General features: G+C 33.3%; 2 protein-coding genes across 8 annotated transcripts in view; both read left to right on the top strand.

Moving 5' to 3' along the window:
* The window catches only part of LOC126744786 (inactive dipeptidyl peptidase 10), an 86754-nt gene extending 81798 nt beyond the window's left edge, over positions 1–4956 (top strand). For all 7 annotated transcript variants that reach the window (XM_050452340.1, XM_050452339.1, XM_050452341.1 and 4 more), the window contains one exon: positions 3776–4956. In XM_050452340.1, coding sequence (XP_050308297.1) covers positions 3776–3910 — 135 coding nt within the window. In that variant the 3' untranslated portion in view covers positions 3911–4956. The remainder of the gene's footprint in view (positions 1–3775) is intronic.
* Positions 4957–6854: 1898 nt separating this feature from the next.
* Positions 6855–25267, top strand: part of LOC126744780 (NPC intracellular cholesterol transporter 1 homolog 1b-like) — a 38549-nt gene continuing 20136 nt past the window's right edge. Inside the window, exons 1-14 of the mRNA XM_050452329.1 lie at positions 6855–7022; positions 12540–12773; positions 13055–13243; positions 15602–15752; positions 15808–15937; positions 15994–16195; positions 16253–16336; positions 22824–23041; positions 23095–23196; positions 23325–23518; positions 23574–23750; positions 23890–24088; positions 24142–24335; positions 24390–24493. Coding sequence (XP_050308286.1) covers positions 12542–12773; positions 13055–13243; positions 15602–15752; positions 15808–15937; positions 15994–16195; positions 16253–16336; positions 22824–23041; positions 23095–23196; positions 23325–23518; positions 23574–23750; positions 23890–24088; positions 24142–24335; positions 24390–24493 — 2176 coding nt within the window. The 5' untranslated portion in view covers positions 6855–7022; positions 12540–12541. The remainder of the gene's footprint in view (positions 7023–12539; positions 12774–13054; positions 13244–15601; positions 15753–15807; positions 15938–15993; positions 16196–16252; positions 16337–22823; positions 23042–23094; positions 23197–23324; positions 23519–23573; positions 23751–23889; positions 24089–24141; positions 24336–24389; positions 24494–25267) is intronic.

Here is a 25267-nt window from a genome sequence, read left to right as displayed (position 1 = left end):
TCCAGCCCATTTGTTTGTCTTGAAAGGTGTCCAAAATATCGTACGTATAAATGGTTTATCCTGGTTGATAGCCTTAGTTGCGGCAGTTTTCAGTTTCTTAGGAATTGACACGTGTTAGTACGATGTTCTATATATGATACTCGCAGCATTCTTCTGTAGGCTCACACTTCAAAAGGATACTATTTTTCGATTGACCAGGCCATTTTAAAGTCCAGTAATCACAGGCATCTGTGGCAATAGAAAAGATCAATAAGTTTAATAATTTCAGTTTGTTGCGTTGAGATATTGCCAAGTCTTCATATTTGAGTTAGTTTTATTGTTGAGTAAGGTGCCATGGCCATTCTGCGTTTGATTTCTCCGTCACAGCCGGCTTTGTTTGTAATAAGTGATTCTAAATAGTTAAATTTCTCAGTCAAAACCAATAATCTGTCTAACCTTGGTAGAATTGCTCTATTATCATAATTTTTGCCTTCTTTTTGTTTAACGTAAGACCATGTAAGAATGATCATGATGGTAATTGAACAGGAAGATTGTGATTAATGCGTGTTGCCGGTCATGATCTATGGAGCTGAAATCTAAGTAGCAACCGTAGAAAGTGCTAAGAAACCTATCGTAACACAGCGCAAGATTCAAAGGCGTCATTGTGGGATCATATAAAAAATGAAGAAGAACCGGCGTCACAGATGCAGTTATTCAATTTCTCATACTCAGGTGGAAGTGCGCTGGACACGTGACACGAATGATGGATGGAAGACGGGCGAAATGAATAAAAGAAGTAAGGAAAGAGCTCCTACACGTTGGATGGATGATCTTAAGATAATGAGGCAACAGCTCAAAATCTGAAGAAATGGGGATGGCCTATGTCCAGTAGCAGACACAGAGAACTGAATGATGATGATAGGTTCGGGCCCTACCGACAGTACGACTGTATTTCGATATCCACAATTTTAAATTTTGCAATATATTCAAGCTGGCATGAGCGGGAGCGGAGCCCTGCATCAGCTCTATCGATCATTCTGGAGCAGTGAGTGTACCAGATGACCCGCCTGTTTACTAGTACAAACCTAATGAGTCCTGCTATTCCTCTCGACCCGATATGGTAAAGAAGGCTTGTCGCAGGTGCCCTATGGTCATTCTCTATCAGACGGAGAGGTCATATCCAACCTGCGATCGATTCTCACCGACCTGTTTCATTAAGGACATGTCTGTACGTAGTCTTCATGGCCCCAAATTATATCACAAGGTCTAGGGGCGAAAGGTTCAACATAGTCGTAAGGGCCCTAACTCTGTCCAGTCTCCAAGTAAAAATGTTTATTTAACTAAACGATTTAACCTATTCATGATTACTAACTATTTTGGATTCATTCCATGGAGGCCAAGAGGTACATACATGGCATCACTGACGCGTTGTTATCTAGATTAAATTATATTTAAGTACTCGTGAGCAGCACGTTAAAATTGTAGGTTGATTGTCTCGATGATTTAAGGGTGTTTCAAGAGTTCTATAAAGTTTTGGGTCCTCTCCTGTTTTTTTTTTATTTATAAACGAACTTGTTCGTCTCCTGAAGTTAAAATATCTTCTATTTGCTGATGATTTAAAATCGTAAATGCAAGTCTGATTTCCTCTACATATTGAAATTCACCATCAACTTCATTTTTTTCAAATGAAAGCACCTTTTTTATTTCATCTTTGAATTTCGCGTGGAATTCTACGTATGTTTCATGCATCATGTCCTATACCTAAAGTCGCAAAAAAGACGATTCATATAACAAATAAAAAAAGAACAAAAATTAAGTTAAATGTTCAAAATGGTTGCCATTGACGGCTTGACAATATCCAAGGCGATCAATAAAGTCTCGTTTCAATCATTTCCGGAGTTATTGCGCGCACTTCTCTGCGAATTCTCTCTTTCAAGTCGTCTAGATTATTTGGCCTATTAACAAATACCTTCGACTTGAGGTATCCCCACAAAAAAAAGTCCATTGGTGTTAGGTCAGGCGACCTAGCAGGCCATTCGATAAGTCCTCTCCGTTCTATCCACCGATTGAGAAAGGTTTCATCCAAAAATGTTCGCACAGTGGCAGCATAGTGCGGAGGAGCGCCATCATGCTGGAAAATTAGTTCTTCGTCAGGATAGTCTGGGTCCAATGGATTTGGAAATAAAGCTAGTAATGCTGGAACTAATTCAAATTGAAGAAAATCAAAATACGCTTGTCCCGTTAAAGTCTGTTCAAGCAAAAAGGCATTTGTTACTAAATTATTCTTCCTTAGACACCACTACATAAAATGCTCCATATTTATAAAATTTTTCATTGGATTAGTTTAAACCTCAAACGAGATTCATATAGAATATTCCTTTGAACATCCTACTTTTTATATTACAAGAATATTTCTAAGGAGTTTTTGAGGTTTGGGACTTTAAAATGGGTGGTCCTTTTACACCTCACACCTTGGATTTGTTTGAACCTCGAATGAGATTTATATAGAATATTATTGTGAAGATAATACTTGTTATTTCACGAGAATATTCCCAGTAGTTTTTAAGAATTTGGACTTTTAATATGAATAGTCACTTTGAAGGTCAGTCTTCGTTCTTAGACACCACTACATGAAATAGTCCATATTTCTTAAGTTATTTCTCGGATTGTTTTGAACCTTAAACAGGATTAATACAGAATATTCCCGTTAATAGCATAATTTTTTTTTATGAGAATATCCCTAGTAGTTTTTAAGATTTCGGACTTTGTATTTTAAAAATGTTGTATTCATTGATAAAAATAATATAAAAGTATTAACTAACAAGTGACGTCACGCCTCATGGCCTTGAATTGTATCAAAAGGTCCAAGGGCGGAAGATTCAACGGAGTCTCAGAGGCTCTAGTTAAGACAGATACGCTTGTGATATTTTGTCAGGGTGATATTTTAATATCATAAAAAAAATCTAAAAAATTAATTGAACATTTTGAAAATAATGTAATTTTTAGGTTGTTATTTCAAAGAGAAGGTCTTATTTCACAGTGACCATTCGGTTTTAACGAAGGCCCAAAATCTCACAAACTAGAATGAATATCTTCATGAAATACAACCAAAATATGATGACAGGTTTGGTATTTTTTGGAAAGCGGATGTAACCTTTCTTCATTTAACTAGAATACCCTATATCACATGACTCATTGTATTTCAAATTTTCTAATAATCGTCTTTTCCCAACATATTTTTCATGACTTACATCAATACGATCCTCACATATAAAAACATTATCTGTGTTAAAACACACCTTCGGTTGTCGGCGAGCTATGTAAAACTATAACTTTCTTCTTTTTGAATCCTTAGATATTTCAGTCCTTATAGATGGACCAGTTATACTTAAAATTTTTTTTTTTTTTGATTGCGTATCCATCGCAAAGTTTAAATAGGAAATAATTTGAATATTTATTGAAATAAAAGACGTGAATTGTCATAAAAACGCCACGATTACCAAGCGTTCACGCTTGATGCTTGCGGAATGAATATAGGTTAACTAACAAGTGACGTCACGCTCCGTATGGTGGTACGGGCGGCGTTTTGGCGCGGATTATACGAATTCAAACTTAGATTAGAGAGAATTACAATCAAAGTGGGATAGATTTTTTTAGTACGTGATAAAAAAAACATCTAATTAGTAATACAGTCAAAGGAAAATAATAAAATATTACCGGAATAAATGAATTTCTTCTATTGATTATCCGAATCACTTTCTATTCTTAACGATTAACTTTTACTGAAAATTTCCAGGCATATCCGGACGAATCCTACGACTTTAAACAGAAGGCCAAACTGCACATGTTCAAACAGATCGATCTATTTTTTAACGACTCTTTTGGTCCGGTCATCGAGGACTGGATAGAAGACACCGCATTCTTTATTTAGTTTGTATAATTCATGTGCCTAATTAAATATTTACATTAGGAACGTTCATCGTTTTGTATACTAAAAACTAACAAGACTGAGTAGCGAAAAAACCCAATAAACGCTTAAATCGAACAGAAGTCTATGCCAATATGAACACAAATATGAGAGTTTCTAAGCATGTGTAATATCGCATAAGCAAAACAATTTAATCATCAATATAAGAAGACTAACGAAGGGTTCAATGAGAAAATGAGATAAAAGTTGCAAAGTAATATAAGGGAGTGAGGCAAGAGAATAACTCTTTATCATATTTTCATTAATAACCTTTAAAACAAGGTATCACTCAACCCCCTTTCATTATTAAGATTAAGACTTCAGTACCCAAGGGCTAGGAGAGTTTTTTAATAGACTCAATTTTTTTCTAAATAAATGGCATAGTTAGTATGTATCGTATACGTCACAAAACGATGAATGTACCAAACAAAAAATCCATTTAAAAAAATATCTTGTAAGCATGTTCCCCGTATCGGAACAGGGCCTTGATGTATAAAACTTATTTGTTGATGTTGCATATTATAACACATTGTATTTAGCTCTTCCAAGTAAAAGAAAAATACCAAAAAAAAAAAACAAATTAAGTTTTAATTAAATGTATATTTGCAATGCAATTTATTGATGAAATATTTTTGATATAAGAAATATGATGAACGTAATATAGATATTCGATGTTTAATTAGTGTAAAGTTAGTTTAATTCCATAAATGTGATATTAATTTTTATGTTTTTAATGGGACCTTCCCTTTCAACGAAACGACTCGGCAATTGCTTATTGATGCCTAATTATAATTTTTTTAACATGAGTAATTATTAATTGTTAATTATTTCCTAATAATATATGGTATTTAAGTCCTTACTGATATTGTATAAGGCACTTAAAATATAATGAAGTTGCTTCATCTCCTTTTTTTAGAAAATCAGATGTTTGTTAGGTATAATTAATATTAATCCTTTTATATGTTTTTCAGAAGATAAATGGTGTTAAATATATAAATGTTTTAGATTTATGTATGTGTGTTTTATTATATTTTGTCTATTCTGACAACTCTTAAAAATATGTTTTTATTGCGGTTGTAGTTTCTGAAATATAGTTTCCACCATCAGCTTCAGTTTATATAAAATCAATTTATTTGGAAATTCAATTGATAAATCTTTCTCTCTTGCACTCATGGAGTTTCTATAGGAAGTACTAGAAAGAGTAATCGGACATGCAAGTGTGATACCTCATTTTAAAGGCAATTAAATATACGTAAAAAAGAGAAAATCCATTATCGCGCCAATTAGAAAAAATAAAGTTGATGATGATCGAAAAAAAAACGAAACATCGGATTAATATTTTTTTGCATCCTGTTATAGGACATAAAAATTGGCAATTAAAAACTGTTTTTAGTTTTCCGATATCTCTTTAAATAAAGTCGATATAGAAGTAATCTCTGGAAGTATCCAGAATTTTAAATCTTTTTAAACGTCATTTTATTAAGCTCCAAATTGCGCAACTTTGCCTCCATTTAACCGACCCTGTAACCCTTACGGTTTCCGAGATCCCAATGGTCACCCCCGAATTTGGGATACCCTGTACACTACAGTATCCCATTTTCGCGATGCCAGATATCAACAATGAAATTATGGTGCAGCCATGCTAGAATTATTGAATTTTAGAAAAAATAGTTTAAAGGATATTTTGATATACAGGGTTTACACTAATAAAATACTTATATTTATAATAAGGTTATAAACTGATTATTTATCATTTAGGTTATTAACAAAAAATTTCTTCAGTTTCAATTTGGAGAAACATAAACAAGTTTTATGTTCGGGATCTTGTGATCTTGTGACTTTTCAGTTATCTTAATAATCTAAGGCTCTTGATCAGGTGTGATTAGATTTTTTGTCAATATTTTAAGCACATGTTCATCATTTATTAGAATAGTGAGTCCTTTTAAAAAAAGAATAATTTTCGCGGTTCTTATTTAGGCAATCTCCAATCTAATTTTTTTTGTCAGGTAAAACAACGACAGAAAAGCTCTTAATTTTATAGCATAACTTCATGCAGCATATCTTCGCTAAATAGTAAATCTCATACTTGCAGAAGGCTTATTTTTTCGTCCAATGCTTTTGCAGGTCCTCGGAATCAAGGTAAACTCATCACTGAATTATGACTTATTATTCTAGAATTACCTGATGCTTTAACCAGAAACTAAACTATAGAGACTTGAAATAAAAGGTAATATTTACTATATTAATGATATTTAGTTGCGTTTTTCTGCTCGTAAGTATTAATACCTATTTACTCAGAAAATCCGGAATATAATAGTAATGTAGTTAGAGGGTTCCTGTACCAGCACCTAGTAGCTGTCAGGGTTTACAGAGATGCATCCAAAAATCCAAAAAAGCAGCTTTATTTTTCAAGGAAAATAAAATTGCTGACCATCGTCCTAAAATAGCTCTAGAGACGTTAAATCAGATAAGTGCAATGACACATTTTCTTCCCTTAAAGAAACCAATAAACAAAAATGGTAAGGCCAAAAAATGTAATTTATATACAAACACCAATAAGCAACTTACCATAAAGCCATTTCAGTTACAACTTTTTAAATACCAACTTTAGTTGGAGTAATTATACCACTTTTATCAAACTTGGTAAAATCTGTGGTCGTGGCAATATGAGATAATTCTTACACAAGATAAATGTAGTAAAAATTCCGTATTCTGTAATATGTTGATCTAACCCATTGGCTCTTTGAATGTCAGTAAATAAATACATACATTTTTTGAATTAACCTGTATTTTTTGTCAATTAAACACTTGTTCATTAAACCCAGATTATCTTTAAGTGTCAATGTTTATCGTTAGAGATAATGTTTTTAACATTATATTATTAGGAATTATAAGTTCTGTACACCTGCATTTTCTATAGATAATTATTAAACAGGTGTCTGTTGTTGAATTATTACGAACAATGTAATTATTTGTTAGTTAAATGAATGAAAGTGGGAATATTTTGTATTAAAAAGAGTGTGGAATTATATGAATTTTTGTTTACAGAACAATAAATAAGGCATCGTTTTATCCGGTAAGGTACTATAGTATATAATTTTATTTGTAAATTTTACAATTAAAATTGATTTTGTAAAAATTTTAATTTATTTGTTAGTTTATTATATTTTATTAACTGTCTTAAAACACGGGATAAATTATTATATGTAATATTTTGAGCAGATTTTACAAATAAGACAATAATATTCCCAGAATGTTCCGAAGTCAGTGATATGTCACATATGATGGATATATTCTTACCAAAACTTTACTGTAACATATTAACCCTACTATTCTGGAATGTGCTAAAAGTTACAGATTGTGTTTATCTTAAAAACAATTAAATTATTATATATTTTTTTAAATATAAACAAATATATTTTCCACTTTATTCATAATTAAAGAATTTTTTAAAATTTAAGAAGATGTTCAAAAATTTTCCTTTTTGCCTTTTATTTGCTTATTTTTGGAAAAAGTATATAAATTAATTTTTCCATATGAAAGTACACTCAAAAAGTACATAAAGACATTTTGAAAAAAAAACTTTCAAGGCTTGATATGGAAGTTATACTGTTTATTGTTTTTTTAATGGTAAATTGAGACTTTATTGCATCTTAATACTCAATAAAGGACAGTTCTCCAGAAACTGCATCTATACATTTTACAAAAATTATAAAGAGTAAAATTATACAGCCATTAGGGTAAACACAACTGAAAATATCAGTGCACCTCTATTTTTACTACCGAGGCTTATGCAATTGTTGATAGCTTAGAATATATGTATAATTCAGCATCCAGTATCTAGGCAGTATCTCATATTCGTAACTAATAATTTTATCAATTTCGGTAAAATCGGAAGTAATTGTCAACTTAATTTAAATTACAAGTCATTCATTTAACTGAAATACTCGATACGCAAAAATAGTCAACTGATTTATTACACATTTATAATACAATTATTACCTACACCACTCGCTTTATCTTTCGCGCACCTTTAGGTCTAAGTGACGGACGAGATGATTCTCGAATGCCGGAAAGCAGTTGTATATTGGTGGCTGTTAAGATCATTTCAATATTGTGACTTTATAATAATGTTTACAGGTCGGCAAAAAATTAGACTACTGAAGTAAAAAAATCTTATCTAATAAAAATCTTCGTATATAAATAAATTATGAATTTTTGACGACCTGCAACACCTAAACCAACAACACCAAAAATAACTCTTTAACTTTCATAATCAGTGTGAGAAAATTTTGAAACCAAAAAAGAGAAAATGCTATTAAAATAGCTGATCCTAATGCTGACTTTACGTTTTTTGCTGATGACACTTGTCAGTGCAAACTCTTGGAGATCCTCTAAAGAATTTAGGTCAAGAGCTCAACAGAGGTCAGAAGCCTGATTTAACTCGAATAATCTATTTCAGAAAAAAAATTAAGTTAAAAGGGTAGTTTTTTCAACCAGAGTACTGGAAACTTAGACAATGAAACTTCAAACTGGACAATGTCTCATTGGGTATTCTGAGAGCAGCTTTGCTTTTTTATAGACACATCTGTCAATGTCCCTGGGTATGAAGTGACTGATATGGTATTCAGTAGACGACTGTCAGCATGATGAGTGGTTTAGGGTATAGGAAAGATTACATTAGAACATTTACATTCTTTGTGAATTTGAGGAGATTTCTATATCCCTGTTATAAGGATTTGGTGGTTTTCAAAGAACACGAGGATTTTCAAAACTTTTAGGATGCCAATTTATATAATATTATAATTAAATTGCAGATCAGAACGATTATAAACTACAACCACATAATTTTTATTAAAATCGCCATGATTTTATAACATACTTTAGTTCTTTAATTGTGCGTGTTTTTAAAATTGAATCGATGTAAGCAGAAAGGGCACCTGTCAAAAAAACACATTTTTGGGAAATCGATAAAAACTGTTTTTTCATCAAATTAAGTAAAATTATTAACATTTATTGTTATAATTGATTTGTAGTTTGAATAGCACGATTTGTCTACTTATATTTTAAATTTAAAAATTGATTTTAGCTCCCCCAGAAGACTTTGAAAGAATTGACATGTGCCCTTTTATTATGATTTAGTAAATTTGAAAAATGTTTATTTCTTTTAATACAGCTCTAGTTATGTAAAGTACAAGTCAAAAATAAACAGCTAATTTTAATAGAAAAGTACAATGTTTTGGAAAAACTAATCTTCGGATCACTTATTGATTATTGATTGTAGGCCACTGAAGAATAGCATCAAAATATGGTTTGTGATCTTCTGCAACAAAAGCATTTCCTTATATGCTCCATTTTGTTGGCCTTAATAGGAACTTTTCCTAAGGGATGCGCAAGGCTCGTTGGCAAAGTTGGGCAGGCCATTCCAGGTTGTGATAAATTAAATGTATGTGACACCAAACCGTCAGTAAAAGGATAGGCTTGAACAGTGCCTTTTTGTTGGGATGTGTATTTAAAACATGAAAAGGTGCTTATTTAAAAGTTGACCTTTTCGTTACGAGGAAAATGTTTTGTTTCTTCAGAGACACAGGTTTTTTTATAAAATTTTCCCTACCAGTTTTTGAAATCTAATACGTCACTTGTTGCAACCTCTTTGACTGAAAATTTTGTATTATTTTTTGTACTGGTAATAATAATCATGGAGATCTCGTGAATGGTGCATATTCTATCATGTTTACGTAATTTTTTTTTCACCAACGCGAAGTCCCTGTCACACGGGAGAAATGAGTGCCCCCTAACTGGGAAAAAGTGCCAAATCATGCTAAATTTACCAGAATCTGTAAGAGCCAAAAGCATCCTGACCATAGTATGAGTCTTGTTTTGACCCCAGCAGTTATTACTGTAAAGATAAAGCTCCGATTGATTTTCCTTGAATTCATTAAGATATTCGAGAACAAACGTACAAATTTCGTCAGCTGTTTTCTTTGCCTGTCCCTCGTGGTAAACGTACATCCTGGATTTATTTGTCTTAAGATTGTGAATACAAAATACGGATACAGTAAGCTGCTGGTAGTAAAATACCTCACCCACAGGCGTAGTGGGTAACTGGATATTTTGTATAAGATCGAAGGCCAATGACAGAACTTGGTCTTTATTTTCCTTGTCTTCAATATCTTTGGTTATTTTTGAATAAAATTTTTTAGCCCTTCGTTTGTCAATTCTGCGACGGCAGTACGCTTGGCAGTGTCATTCAAATTTTGGTCTTTTATTTTCAAATATTGTATTCAAATAATGTTTTTCACGTCCTGAATAGCGGCTGATTTTTGTTGGAGAAAGTATTAGCACTTGTCATTTTTCCGCGTAAGTCATTTGGTGACTTGCCTTGTGAGGATAAGGTGTTAATTCTCCTGATGCATTTGTACGTGATAGCATATAAATTCAAAAATGCTTTTACACAAATCTCTACTTTGGAACTTCCTTTAAATGAGTAGTACTTGAAACTTTTTGATTTGGGTTTATTTTTGTCACCTGGTCGAGGACGCCGCTGCTTTACTTCCATCATATCCTTAAGACCCTGTAGAAAAATGTCTTGTTCGTTTTTAGAGCTTAAAGTATAAAATCGTTGAAAAATCGCCAATTTATCTGCATCAGAGAACTTTTCAGAGCATTTCATTTTACAACTAAATAATGAAATTACCCGATGTGCCAAAAATACTATAAAAGAACCTACCTGCAAAGGACTCTATTATTAATTTTTTTCTCACAAACGTCTCTTCCTTTACTGTTTTTATAAGACTTTCCTTTCAATCTTGCCTTTTTTTGTATGTTGCGAGCATACTTAGAAGGCTCTGCTTTTTGTCTTTTATTAGGTGTTAATTCAGAATTGTCATCCATGTCAAATGAAACTAAAACCACGTGCAACTATCCCCGAAGCAACCAACAGATTAACTGAAGTCAAATTTTTGCTGATGACGTAAAACGCACGACAAACACATGTTGACCCCACCATTTGAAACACTAACATTTCGCATAAACGGCACATGTCACTGACGTGTGCGTTTTATGCATAACGCTAACATTATTACCCGACATTTTTAAGACATCGGGAATGCGGACTTGTGTCCCTTATGCATAATCCATTGCGTCTACCATAGGAGAACACATTTTAGGTATAATGGCAATTTGTCAAAATATTGACTTGTGCCCTTTCTGCTTACACCGGTTCAATTATCATGTTTAAATGTTTCTATTAAGATAATCATATCAAGATTTAAGCTAATAAGAAATATACAAATTTGGTCATAGTGTTGGCTGATTTATTACGGTGGAAGACTTTCAAATTTTTAGTTTGATTTGGATATTCCATATTAAAAATATTAACGCTTCAAAGGCTTCATGTATTTCATTTCGAAAATTTTTAATTAATTTGGCCATAACAGATACTATTATTTAACCAAGGCTGCTGTATCAACTGTATGTACAACAACTATCTAAATCTAATTAAAATTTGGGTTTTAAAATTGTAACTCATATAAGCCCAAAATATATATTTATATAAATATCAAAAGATGTTAAAAGACCACAGTTAAAATGGGTTAAATATAAAATGCAAAGATACTTAAACAATAGGAACGTATCAACATTTATATCTGATTTTTTCTTAAATAATAAGATAGCTTACTTTTTTTTGTTATATGTTTCGCTTTTTAGCATCCATCATAATTTTTTTCATCAGGTTTGTATACTATATTAAACTACATTTCAATAGTCCTTTTAATTACGTTGTCAACAATATCACATATCCATCAATTATTTCATGTACTTTGCGTGATACCTCTATGAGAAAGAGAGTTTTACACAAAAATTTATTTTTACCCTTAAAATAATGTTAATGTGATACCTCGCTGAAGCAAAAATAAGAAGGACTGATGATGGTGGTCCAAAGACGAGACGTCGTATTTAAAATCCCATCAGGTAGGTCGGAAAATGCCACAATTACTTTGCTCTACAATTTTAAATAACGTCGAAATAAGGATTTTTAGAATATTTGGAGTTTGGGCTATCTGGTATATTAAACAATTAATAATTTAACAAAAATATATGTTTTGATTAAAATTTTTACGTTTCCTGTTTCTTTATTTAATGAATAAATATTGTATGGAAAGATGATTTATGGTTTTCTTCTTGGTGTAAAATATTCCATTTTCATGTTGAATTTAAAATATATTTTTTTCATAAATACTCAACAAAAAATCCAGTTAATTTCAATTTAAAATCAGTAAATTGTTGACATGCGAAAATATCAAAAAATGTCTATAAGCACATCACTTATAAATCAAATTCAATTCAGATGTTATCTTTAAATAGGTTGGGACAAAAACCAGTCTACATACAGTCCTTAAGCATCTTATCTTAAATATTTAAAAATCGTTTAATTTAAGAACTAAATATAAATAAACTGAGTTCTAAATAAGATAATTTTGAATTATTTCAATAAGAAGTAATTTGCTTGTAATTGTACGACCTTGAAATTTAAAAATATAATAAGATCAACAACCAAAGTGGTTTAAATAATTATTTTGTGGGTTTTCAGGTATGACAAGCCTACGACTATTATTGCTCTCCCTATTTACCACGTCTGCATTTTCTCTGCAGCCAAATTGCAGTTTATTACACATTTGTAATTACGACTCGAAAGGTCATGGACAAAATTGCATTCAGCCTAACGGTACAGCACCAGTAGCTTTAGATCTGAATAACACGAAGGACTATGAAGCAAATACTTTGTTAAGGCAGTACTGTCCGCATTTCTATGAAAACTCTGAGAGTAAGTAACTAAAATACCATCTTAGGTTTTAGGAGAGTGTAAACTATAGCACGTAATTCATTAGTTTTATGCTAAATTTAAGAAAATTCTAAACTAATAACCAAATCTTACTTCGGTCCTGTCTCCATTGCGCTCGATACGGAGCTGCGCATATTCATAACTCCTTCTACTCCTCGCGTTATAAAGCAACTAATTTCTTTTGGATTAAGATATACCAGGACCGTAATTAACTCTTGCGAACGATATTAAAGCAAAGTTTTATAACTAATTTTTTTTGTTAGATCCTGAACTTTGCTGTGACGCAGACCAAATAGCCGCCACAATAGATGGATTTCAAAATGGCGTTCCATTTGCCCGGTGTCCCACCTGTATAAAGAATATGCAGAAATTATTTTGCTTATTTTCATGCTCTCCGTATCAGTATTATATGACTTCGGATTATACCACCAAAAACTCTACAAATGGAACTGGTAAGTTATTCTTTTTTTTTAATGTTTAATCACCTTTTTTGCTCCCTGTTCTTCTTAGTTTACGACAACATTTTCTTAATACATCTAGTGTTGGAGCTATCCCAAGTAGTCTTGATACTTTAGACTTTTCAACCCTTACACCTTTTACACCCTGTGGTTTCTCCAGTCTCTGCTCCATCTTACGATATCTTGGACGACTTATTTATTCATGCCTTTCTTGGTCCCTAAGCGAATAAGCTCTTATAGCTTTAAGAGTTCTCATTTTCGTTGTTCTTAAGAACTAAAAAGGTCTTAAGAATTGATGACTGAAATAACGACAGCAACTAAAATGTTGCAGCTATATTCATCATTATTGGTCCTATGCAAATTTTATATATTTTCAATTTATTCTCTGTACTGATGTTCATATTTCACATATATCATCATTGTGCTTTAATTTTCGCTTGGAGGTTTGCAGTGCTGGTTTCAATGTCTTCAATGGTCTGCAATGTTTGCTCCATGTTATGATATCTTGGACGACTTATATGTTCGTATTTTCCTTGGTCTCAAAACGAATAAGCTGCAATAGACCTCAGATCTACGATCTAAGAGTTCTCATTTCTATTGTCATTTTTGCTCTGCTTTCAAGAGTATTTATTATTATTGGTCTTATGCAGCCTTAATATATTATCAATTTATTCTCTGTTCATGTCCTTCTTTCTTAAATATCATTGTTGATTTCCTCAGGGAAGTTCGCACCACTGGTGATTGTGTTTGACTCTAATTTAAAACTGATACTCATTTATTTCTAGTTTATATCTCAGGCTCTCCGATATTCCAGGTGATTGTTAAAAGGGTCATGTTACATTTCTCTGCGCTGTTTTAAAATCTGGATAATAATCTGTGAATATCCCTAACCTCTGATATGAAAACGAAAAGTTTTATTTCTCATTTGAATCATCTTCTTTTACTAACTCATCCATCATCAAATTGGGCTCAAGTTGTATTGATATTTTCTTACTTAGCTGGTTCTCTGATCTTAGTTCCCTCCAGCAGTAGTTGGTGTGTAGTATTGTGATAATTACATGATCTAGAGTACATCCCAGTCAACTTGTGACATAAAAATGGGTCATAGATTAACTCCTAGGGACGTCCCGTTACAATCCATAAAGTCTATAGACCGTTCCAAGAAAGTGCTTTTGGAACAGGACGGGCCATAAATGAGATCATCTCAACTTGATCACATAGACGTCCTTTGGATAGTTATATAAACGTACCAAGGAATTATTGAATAATTAGAAGACCTCGCTTACAATACTTCATCTGAAAGGCTTTTTTGTCGTTTCCATATCAGATTTAAACTCTAACTCATATGAATTTTGATTTTTTGCTTAGAGGAGGGTTTTTTTTTTACTACGTCGATTGTTATTTGCCATTTATTGGTAGTAATATTTTCATTATCTTCCAGTTGACCTTTCTCTTGGTTTAGTAATTGATCTTCAAGCAATTGTTCAGAAATTTCATTATGACTTGACAGATTGTATTGCAGATGACACCGCCCTGTTAGCACTTAAGATGTAAGATATCTATATTTTCCAACTGTTCCTCTTTAGAGAATTCGCCCTTTTAAAGAGGGGCGAATTTCTCTTGGGTCTTGAGAAAACCATATTGGTATAAACATGAAAGTTTTAATTATTTAGATACCTAAGTCATTAACTATTTTGCATGCATATTACCGGAAATACTGAATCATAATGACATTTTCGTAGACCAAACATCTACAATATCTCTCTCAGTTCTGAGTGGATTTTTTAGATCAAAACTCTTAAATTTTTCATTTTTAAGTGGTTTATAAGGGAAGTTTGCGTGCTATTATCTATGATAATCACAAAATTCATTCATGCCTGTACTGGCTTTGTTGCTCTTGTCACTCGTTATTTTCAACATAAAGCAAGATGACTTATTTTTTTATGAATCTTGTAGTCGACTAGTCATTGAAATGATATAGATAAGAATATCCTTTAGTCATGACTCTTGACTCTCAAGTCACTTGAACGCTAGCACTGTGAAACCTAAGTGTAGTATACCAAGTGCCTGGCACAGTCTGATTAAATTGAAAAAAGAATCTTTTGGAGGTTTCCAGTCATTGCTGACTGGAGATGTTAGATCTCTAGTCTTAGAAGTAGAGAATATTGAATAAGAATATCGAGAAGTCTTTTCAGTGAATATTGCATTGATTTTAAGTATTTTGATTAATATTACAGCAATCACCTCAAACTGATTGGTCGAGGAACAGATAGAAAAAAATATATGCTTTAGTTTTTTTGATGCCACCTATTTGCCGGCTTAATCATATGCTTCGTCTTCAATTATTTCCAGTATACGCAGATACAGTCTCCTTACTAATAGACAACAAGACCCTCAGCGGAATCTATCAATCCTGTAAGGACGTTTCTCTTCCAAGTACCGGAGAACCAGTGATGCAAAGCGCTTGTGGTAATTATGGTTCCATTTGGTGCTCACCCACCAGGTAAACTTACTCTTTCTTAATAATTAACTTAATAAGCAGCTTATATGAATTTCAGATGGTTCCAATACATGTCAGATCCCGACCAAAATCCTTTTGCACCATTTCTCATACACTATATAGTGGATAATGAAGAATCTGAAAGTAGTCCGCTTAACTTCGACGTGTTGGCTTGTGAGGAGGCTTATGTAAGTATTTGCAATTTAGTGTTTCAGATGATTAATAATAATAATTGTTAATTTAGGAGAACTCCTCGGCGTGTACTTGCTCCGATTGTCCGGTAAATTGTCCTTTAAATACTTATGCACAACTCGGTGTAGATCACTTAATTTTTGGAGTTTTAAACATATTTGCTTTCTACGTATCTATTGGGCTGATCTCATTTATTATAGCAATTTTCATTGGATTTATTGTAGGCGCAAGACTATCAAAATTTAAATTTACAGGTATGACTAATGTTATTGAAATATTTACCAAGTAGAGTGTACAATTTTGAATTTTAGGTATACATCATTTTCAAAAATGGAGAAACGCTCAAACACGATTACAGGATTATCTGTTTAAGTTTTTCAAAGCTTGGGGTTATGGTAAGTAGCAAAACTAATGTAGATAAATTAAAGTTTGGTTAGAGTAAGCGTTACGCTGGATTTAGGTTTGGTTGGAGTTCTTTTAAGGAGAGAGTAATAAACTCCACCAAATGACTGCAATGGATTGCTTTAGCAAATTAAACTTAATTATCCAATTTAAGTTTGCCGAGTATCAAGAAGTAAAGGACAACACTGTACCTTATAGAGTAGTTTACTTATAGTCCAGGACGATTAGATTTTCTCTGCTGAAAAAATCCTAACTGGCTGAATTTTTTACCAGAGCTTCTTTTTGACATTACAAATCATCCCTCAAAAATCCCCATGAATCCAAGCGGAGCTTTTTTTTGATGGGGGGTCAAAGGTCACAAAAAACACTTTTTTACAAATAACATCGAAAATATCAATCCTACGATAAAATGAGCTATTACCTTTTTTGTTCAGTATGAAATTCTCCACAAAAAAGGTCTTATGCATTTTTTATGTAGAGGTAATTTTTTTATAGAAATTTTACATTAATGTTGGACATTGAAAAAATTGTAAAATATTGTATTTTTTTCCACGTCACTATAGAGGTAAAGTATCAGACGCTTTTTTTTTCATGCGGTCTCCCCAATAGGCCTAATCCACGAAGCTATAACGAAAATATGAAGTAAATAGGATTTTTTATTTAGTCATCAGTGTAAAATGATGCGGCACCTTCCAAGTCTTCCCCAACTTCAAGTGTTAAGCACAAAAAAATCATTGGATCTAAATTTTCATCAAATTCAATATTTTTGGACTCTTCATTGTCCGATTTTATGTTTAAACAGGATTGGCCATGGCAGTAGCCGCAAATCGGAGAGCAGTGTAGTCCAAGTTTCCTACATCCGCAATTAGCTCCACAACCTTTCGTATAATTAAACACATCAGGAGCAGGTGGCAATAATGTTTGTATTGGCTGTAAATAATTATCAACCATGGTCCATCCCCAATCCAATAGATTCAAAGTCTTACCAAGTCATTTCTGGACTTGATAATAAACACGACATAAATGTGATTGAGCTGCACTCGATATCGGTGGTAGCATTGAAAGTTTTATCGTATCTTATTATGTGAATGGTATTATGACCATCGATTGTATAAACCTTGATATCAGCATTATCAGCAGCGAATTGAATAAATGTTTCAGTTTCAGGTGGTAATATGAATATGTTCAGGATGGTGAATAGCAGCAAATTCAGAGAGAGGTGTATCTTTATATGATGATGATAATTCCAACTTGATAATATGTCAAGAATACGCCTAGACCCGAATCTTCTATGTAGAAAAACTGATAAGCTAATTTGTAAACGCGATATGAAGGATCGTGGCCGCACTGCTAACATAATGCAATGACTCAAAGCGGTACACTTTAATTTCAGTGGCTCCAGCTTTTCTTCTTTATTTTTAATGATAATTTGTTCCAATAAATATTGCAAACTTTCAGGAATTTCTTCATTAATATTGTCGAACATTTGATTTGTAGGAAGATAGTAATCGCTATTAATAGTTGTGATTGAATATCTTCGCGAATGATTGCTGCAGCGGCTTTTAAAATTCTAAAACGTTCTTCTTTTTTATCGTATTTTCGATTTTCATACCAGGTTTTGTTCAAGGTATCATGACCAACATCGGAGAAGCAAATTATAGTCGAACTTCGACTCTTCGTGGTAATGGCGATTTTTTTACTGTACTTTTTAACGAGTTTTGATTTCACGGCAACATCAATTGACAGTCATTATTATTTTCGATGTAATGAAAAATTTCTTCCATTGCTGAAGAGATCCTCGTATCTTGGGGTCTTCCATGCTTTTGAAATGATAAAGGTCGCGCGAAAGAGACGTAGCACTCACTATGATATTTCGCATTTACTGCTACTAAATCTTCTTCATAAATAATACTATTCTCAATTAGCCTACCAAGAGAATCATTACGCTTTTGAGCTGTAGCAAGCACTGTCTTAAATGTCGATGTGGAGACCTGCTTGATTTTTCGCCGACGACTCATAGGAACTCGTCTTTCATGTTCTTCAGGACACTCCAATCCACAAAATAAACAATTTTTGTCGAACACAAACAGTCGCTCCGTCTGACAGCGATTTGTCGCAAATTATGCAATTTTCGGCCATTTCTCGATAACTATGTGAATAATATCACGAAAAAACTGTGGGAAATTATTCTACACATCTGTCTACAACTGAGAATAACAGAATACTGGCCTGAAGACTGGTCAAATGTCTCACAGCCAGGTATACAGTGACGCACATACGACCATAGAAAAAAAGGGCCAGCTGTGCTCTAGGTCACAAGGGGGAATACCTATAGAGCCCCTACCATAAATATTCAACGAGAAAACGATTTCAAAACACGTTTTGACTCGAATTTTATGATTTTTGACAGCTACGACACTTTGACCGCAATTTTCTGCAAATCGAAGGTCTCCACGAAAAAAATGCATAAGACCTTTTTTCTGGAGAATTTCATACTGAACAAAAAAGGCAATAACTTATTTTATCATAGGATTGATAGTTTCGACGATATTTGTAAAAAAGTGTTTTTTTTGACCCCCCATAAAAAAAAGCTCCACTTGGATTCATGGGGACTTTTAAGGGATGATTTATAATGTCGAAAAGAAGTTCTGGTAAAAAATTTAGCCAATTGGAATTTTTTCAGCAGATTGATCTTCTTTTCGTCTAATAGTCCTGGACTATTAAGCGTTACATATGTTTCAGGTTCAACTACTGAATAATAAACTGCAGGTCCGAAGTAATCTGGGCGTCTTAAGGTTTCACGATTACGTAAGCAGCGTGGTTCAATAACAATTGTTTTTCACTTTTTGGATCCCACTTTTTCCTAAACTGAGACGGAATAGGCGCACATAGGCTACAGATCCAAAAATTTGCATATGTTTGAGGGCCTGTTCTCTTTTAAACCATTTTTCATAAGCACTTTCAGAATTTCCTCCACTTAAAACTCTGTTTAATACATAGGTTGCTGTATTTATAGCTTCTGTGCACAACTCTCTTGGAACATTTTTGTTAAAAGGCATAGAGCGGGCACATTCCACCAGTGACCGCACTTCTCGCTCAGAAGTGCCATTTTGCTGAGGTGAGTATGGGGCGGATTTTGCATGAAGTATTCCCTTCTCTTCTAAAAATGCTTTGAATTCATTGCTTAAATATTCCTTTTTTATGATCACTTCTTAAACTCAATGTTCATAGGTCCACACACGTCAGAGTGAATCATATCCCCAGGTTTTTCAGCTTTTGGTCTCAGTGTTGAATGGAATGGTTTTCTTGGTTGTTTGCCAAACTGGCATGCCTCACACAAAAAATCTTTTTCATTTGTACAAGGAAGATTTGCATTTTTCTTTAAATCTTTTATTACTTGCAGGTTGACGTGTCCAAAACGTTCATGCCACATTTGAAGTGAATTACTCGTAGCAAGATTACATTCATCTCGGTTGGTTTGCTTCATACAGAAACTCATTTTCCATAAGTTGTTCTTTCGTGTCCCCATGCATGAAACTCTACCATTTTTATCACGAAATTCGCATTTGTCTTTGTATGCAAAATGTGTAAAATTTCTATCAGTCATTGCTCCCACTGAAAATAAACTTCTTTGCAGCTCAGGAATAAACAAAACATTGTTTATTGTGCGATCTTGCCAGACATTATTCACAAGAGCCTGAATTTCTATGGTTCCTATCCCAGTTGCCTGAATTACTCTGTGATCTGCCACTTTTACAGCAATTGGCTTACTAATTGGCTCGATTTTAGAAAACCACTTTTTCTGGTTGGTCATAGGCATGCTTGCACCAGAATCACATATCCAGTTAAATTGATCTTGTTCTGTACTAGATGAATAAAATACTGAAATATCACATATGTAAGCAGATTCTCTATCGGGGAGGTGACCATTCTTTTTCTTTGGCTAGTCGCTTTTTGCATTCACGCGCCAAGTGTCCTTTCTCATAACAAAAATTGCACTTGGTTCTTTTTTTTAGATGGACAATACTTTCGTCTCTGCTTGTAGTACTCTTTTTTTTACTTGTATAATTGGCAAGTTCCATTTGAAGAGCTTCAGCTTTCAGTGCCAAACTCGTAGTCTCATCTTCACTTAAGGTCATTTGAGTCTCCTCTTTGAGTAGCCGTGCTACTAGATTGTTAAAAGTTTGCATAGACGGTGTCACAGAATCCCAAGCAGTACGAAAAGCATTGTATTTTGCTGGCAAGCTACTAATTACTTTCGAACTAATCGCACTTTGGCTTACACTTTCGCCCATATCTGATAAATGCTTAACATTCGTTTCAATATTTGCAATATGAGTAGATATTTTTGCATTAACAGGCATGCGATATTCATAGAAACGTTGCCAACCAACCGTTGTTACCAACCGTTCCAAATTAATTCTTTTGAAGCTTCCGTCTTCTGCTCATGTATATTAATTAATTTTGACCACATTTCCGCAGCAGTTTTACAATTAACTAAATATTATTGCAATTGATCAGGCATAATGGAAGAAAGAAAAACTACTTGTGCTTTTGAATTTTTCTTGTCCCAGTGTTTCCATTCCCAGTCGTTTTATCTTCTGGTTCACCAGATGTTCCTTGAACGCCTTCATCTAAGCCTTCAGCCTTCAAAACTATGGACACGCTAAATTTCCACAGCTGGAAATTGCTCCCGTCAAACTCGACAATGTGTCCTGCAGAGCCTTCTTTTGCAGTTGCCATTTTCACACAACAACTTCACTAAACTCGCGTAATCCCTGTACTGTAACTGTAACGCACTACTGTACCGGCTAGAGTGTTCGGCGGCGCGACGCACTCAAGAACTCGCGAACTTAGACACACTAAGATCCTACTCGTTTAATATTAATCTTTGCTTATGCCTTTAATATTTAAATATACCTTAATACTACTAATAATAATCAAGCAAATAATATCCTAAATATATCTTTTTGTGCATTATTTAACAAACCTTTCTTCAAATATAAAGGTGATATACCTAGTATCACCTTGAAATATCAATAAATAATAGGATAAGAACATAGGTGCATGAAACAAACTGTTCATGAAATAGCAAGCGATATTTTACATCACGCGTTGAACGAAAATCACCATTTTTAAGACTGAGGAGATAGATGCAAACAGTAGCTCTTGCAAAAGGGTCTATCGAAATATCAACCTCGAAATAGATACTTACAGCAAAAGCATAAATTGCTACTATCCAAAATCAAGGATTACAAACAAAAACACGCCATCCTTCAATAGCTCAATTAAAACAGCTTCTGCATCTGTTCCTCCACTTGGATCGTTGACGAGAACCTCTGAATTAGCTAGTATGGTATTGGCTTCATATAACTTACCAACTTGATCATTTCTCTTAAATTGTTGAATATTTACAACGTCCAATTCTAATATAACCTTGTCGTAATTTATGCCACCAGTACTCACTGCTAAAATATTGTTAGGGATTATGACTGATTTAATCAAATGTGTGCTTCATACAGTGGAAACTTTCCTGGTTCATAGACTTTGCCAAAAGCTTGAGGTATTGTCGTCTCATCTTCATTACAATTTACATAGCGGAAGGGTGTTTAACGTTTTCTATTCAGAAATGATATGACGGACGCAGTCGGAGTCATCTTTGAGTTACTCCATTTTCAGGGCATGTGCAGTGGTGCAGTGCATCTGGATCTCTGTTAATAAAGCAAATAACTAGCTAATCAGATTGTTGTTTCCCAAATTGTAATTGGACCTACTATAGTTGCTGTAAATCGACTTCATAGGAGCGCAGTTCATTATTACTCTTAATATGTTGATAGCTTCTTCTTCCAGGTTTTCCTTGGGAGTGGTCGCGAATTGATTTAAAGTAGTCTAGGAGAAGAGAACCGAACTCCATCCTTCATATTTCACTACTAGAAAGAAAAGAAACACTGGATGGTGCAAGCATTATAAAAAACTATGATAAGATCAATAAAGGGCTTGAAAGAGATGAAACTAAAAAGTAATATGCAATATTATCACACTAGATGCAATAAATGCCATAGCTTGCCGTCCGGATTATGACAGCCAACTCCCTTCAATATCATCTTAAAATATGAATAAATAATTGTAGCAGATAAGCAAATAGTGCATGAAACAGCAAAAAAAAACGATATTTTATACCACCAGTTGTACTGAAACCACCATTTGTAGGAATGACGAGATAAATGCAAATATAGAAGAAGAAGTATAGAATAGCTCTTGCAAATTATTATTACAAACAAAAACAGGCCGATATTTTAACCGAAGAATTTAGAAAATCTAAAGTTGTATAGATATAAATGTTTACTTTGTAATTAAAAATTAACCTACCTGTAATAGATATGATAGTTTTAAGGAAATTCAGTATTCTTGGATATCGTACTTCTGATGCCAAATGTAATAGACCATTTACTTTACTAATAAATCATTATTTTATTTTAGGCATGGCTTCCTATCCCTTCATAGTCCTTATAGTGAGTATGGTCCTAGCAGCAGGTGCAACATATGGATTTGCTTTTATTAAAATAACCACTGATCCCATTGAACTATGGGCATCTCCAACGAGTCGAAGCAGAACCGAAAAAGATTTCTATGATACGTACTTCACCCCATTTTATAGAACGAATCAGGTTTTTATTAAAACTGTGGGAATGAGTTCAGTAAGTTTCTTTTAGGTGTGATAACTTTCAATATTCTGTTTCATGATTTCTAGTTTTACTTTGAGTCAAACTATGGGGGAAACATCATTCTTGGACCGGCTTATGACAGTACTTTTCTGGTCGAAGTATTCACTTTACAAAAACAAATTGAAAATGTACGAAAATTCATTGTGCAACATGGTAAAGGTCAGCATATGCAAGACCTCTGGTATGCTGCATGATCTTGTTCCATATCAAGCGTATTACAAATAAACTTGAATTAGATCAGCCTCTATATTTGTAGATTACTGTAGAAGTAGATGGTAAAACGATTGGCTTACAAGATATTTGTTATTCACCCCTTAGGACTCCATTCTATGGTAACAAAACTGTGGATGAATGCACAGTAATGTCGTTGTTGGGGTTGTTTGGCAATAGCATTGCAACTTATAATAAAAGTATTCATGATAGTACTGAAAAAATTATTAGTTGCTTGCAGTAAGTAGACTTCAGACATCTATCAGTTTCCTTTGAACATATTTGTATGTTTTAGAGCTCCTTCAACAATAAACTGTTTAGCACCATATGGTGGTCCAATAGTTCCTGGAGTGGCAATGGGAGGAGCAAAGGAAGAAGACTACTCAGATGCAGTAGGAGTTACTCTGACTTTTTTGGTCAATAACTATAATGATGAGAGTAAGCTAAAGAATGCATTAGCTTGGGAGGAAAAGTAAGAATATTTCAAGACTCTTTCTCTTTTATAGTTACTAATCTTGAAAGTTTGTTTTCTGTCTTCGTGTTATTTTCATTCCACTTCTTCTTATTATTTTTGTCTTTCTCCTTCTTCTTTAATGACTTTTTTTGCGAAGGTTTATAGAATTTATGAAAAAATGGGACGAAAACAGACCAAGTATAATGAACGTAGCTTATAGCGCCGAAAGATCTATTCAAGACGAAATCGAAAGATTGTCCAATTCAGAGATGTCGACTGTCATCATCAGTTATCTAGTCATGTTCATTTATATTGCCGTGTCGTTAGGAAAAGTGGTGAAGCCCAGACAGATTTTGGTAAGTAATCATTGGGCCTCAAATGCTCTTATTATATTTTAGAATATTTTTAGTTAGAAAGTAAACTACTGGTTGCCACTGGTGGAATATTAATAGTGCTAAGCTCAGTTAGTTCAGCGATAGGTATATGCTCATATTTGCAAATAACCACCACCATGTTAACTTTGGAAGTTATTCCCTTTTTGGTACTGGCTGTTGGCGTTGATAATATTTTTATTATCGTGCAAACCTATCAAAGAAAAAAGAGGTTAGTAAGGAAGTTGCTTTAAAAAGATTTAGTTTTCTATAATTTAATTGTCAGGAAACCAGAGCAATCAATTGCAGAATCTATAGGAGAAACGATGGGTAAAATCGGACCTAGTATGCTTTTGACTAGCACATCTGAAATTCTCTGTTTTGCAATAGGTAAGTCAGATTTAATTAGCAAATCTTAGGTGCATAAGGTGTATCAGAATGTCTTCTCATTTGGTACTATTCTATAGTTGAAGTTTTTCTTACAGAAGGCTTGTAATTGATTGATTTTTCTTTCTAATTACACTCCGTAGGTGTCATGTCATACTTTAGTCTTTAACTAAATAAAACACTAGTAATTAACTAAGACACTTTATTAACTGAAAGCCCCTCATTTTAACATAATTCGTAATAATCTTAACACATGTGAATTCCACCTAACCTCCCATAATAATTGACACTTGTCATTACATATAATCGAGTATTGAGCGTACGATACTAAAGGTGAATTCACATGACTTGGCAACGGAATAACTAACTCATCACATCTCCTCTTTCACCAAAAGAGGAGAAAATAAAAAAATAAAATAAAGCAAACATAATAACTTAAAAAACATAAAGTTTTTAAAGTGCGACCAAATCTTGAAATAGGATTTGTAATAAGATTTTTTTTCAGGTAACTTATTATTACTTGGAATTTTGTATTTGTAGATGGATTTACTCAGTTGGTTCTGCCATTTTTTGATGATACATATGGTCTCCATACTCCATCCTCTTTAAGTTTAATTTTATAAACATGATCGAGCTCTTCTATCCCATGGAATAAATCATTATAACTTTTAAATAAGTTATTCAAATCACCTTAATAGTCAACAGGATGCTTTCTTTAAAATCTGCAATTTTTCAATAATTGGGAACCCTAGCACACAGGGAACATTAAAATCTATA

This window comes from Anthonomus grandis, chromosome 14, assembly GCF_022605725.1.
Source record: "Anthonomus grandis grandis chromosome 14, icAntGran1.3, whole genome shotgun sequence".
NCBI lineage: Eukaryota > Metazoa > Arthropoda > Insecta > Coleoptera > Curculionidae > Anthonomus > Anthonomus grandis.
Note: the sequence above shows the minus strand (reverse complement) of the source record. Positions and strands in the feature narration are given on the sequence as shown.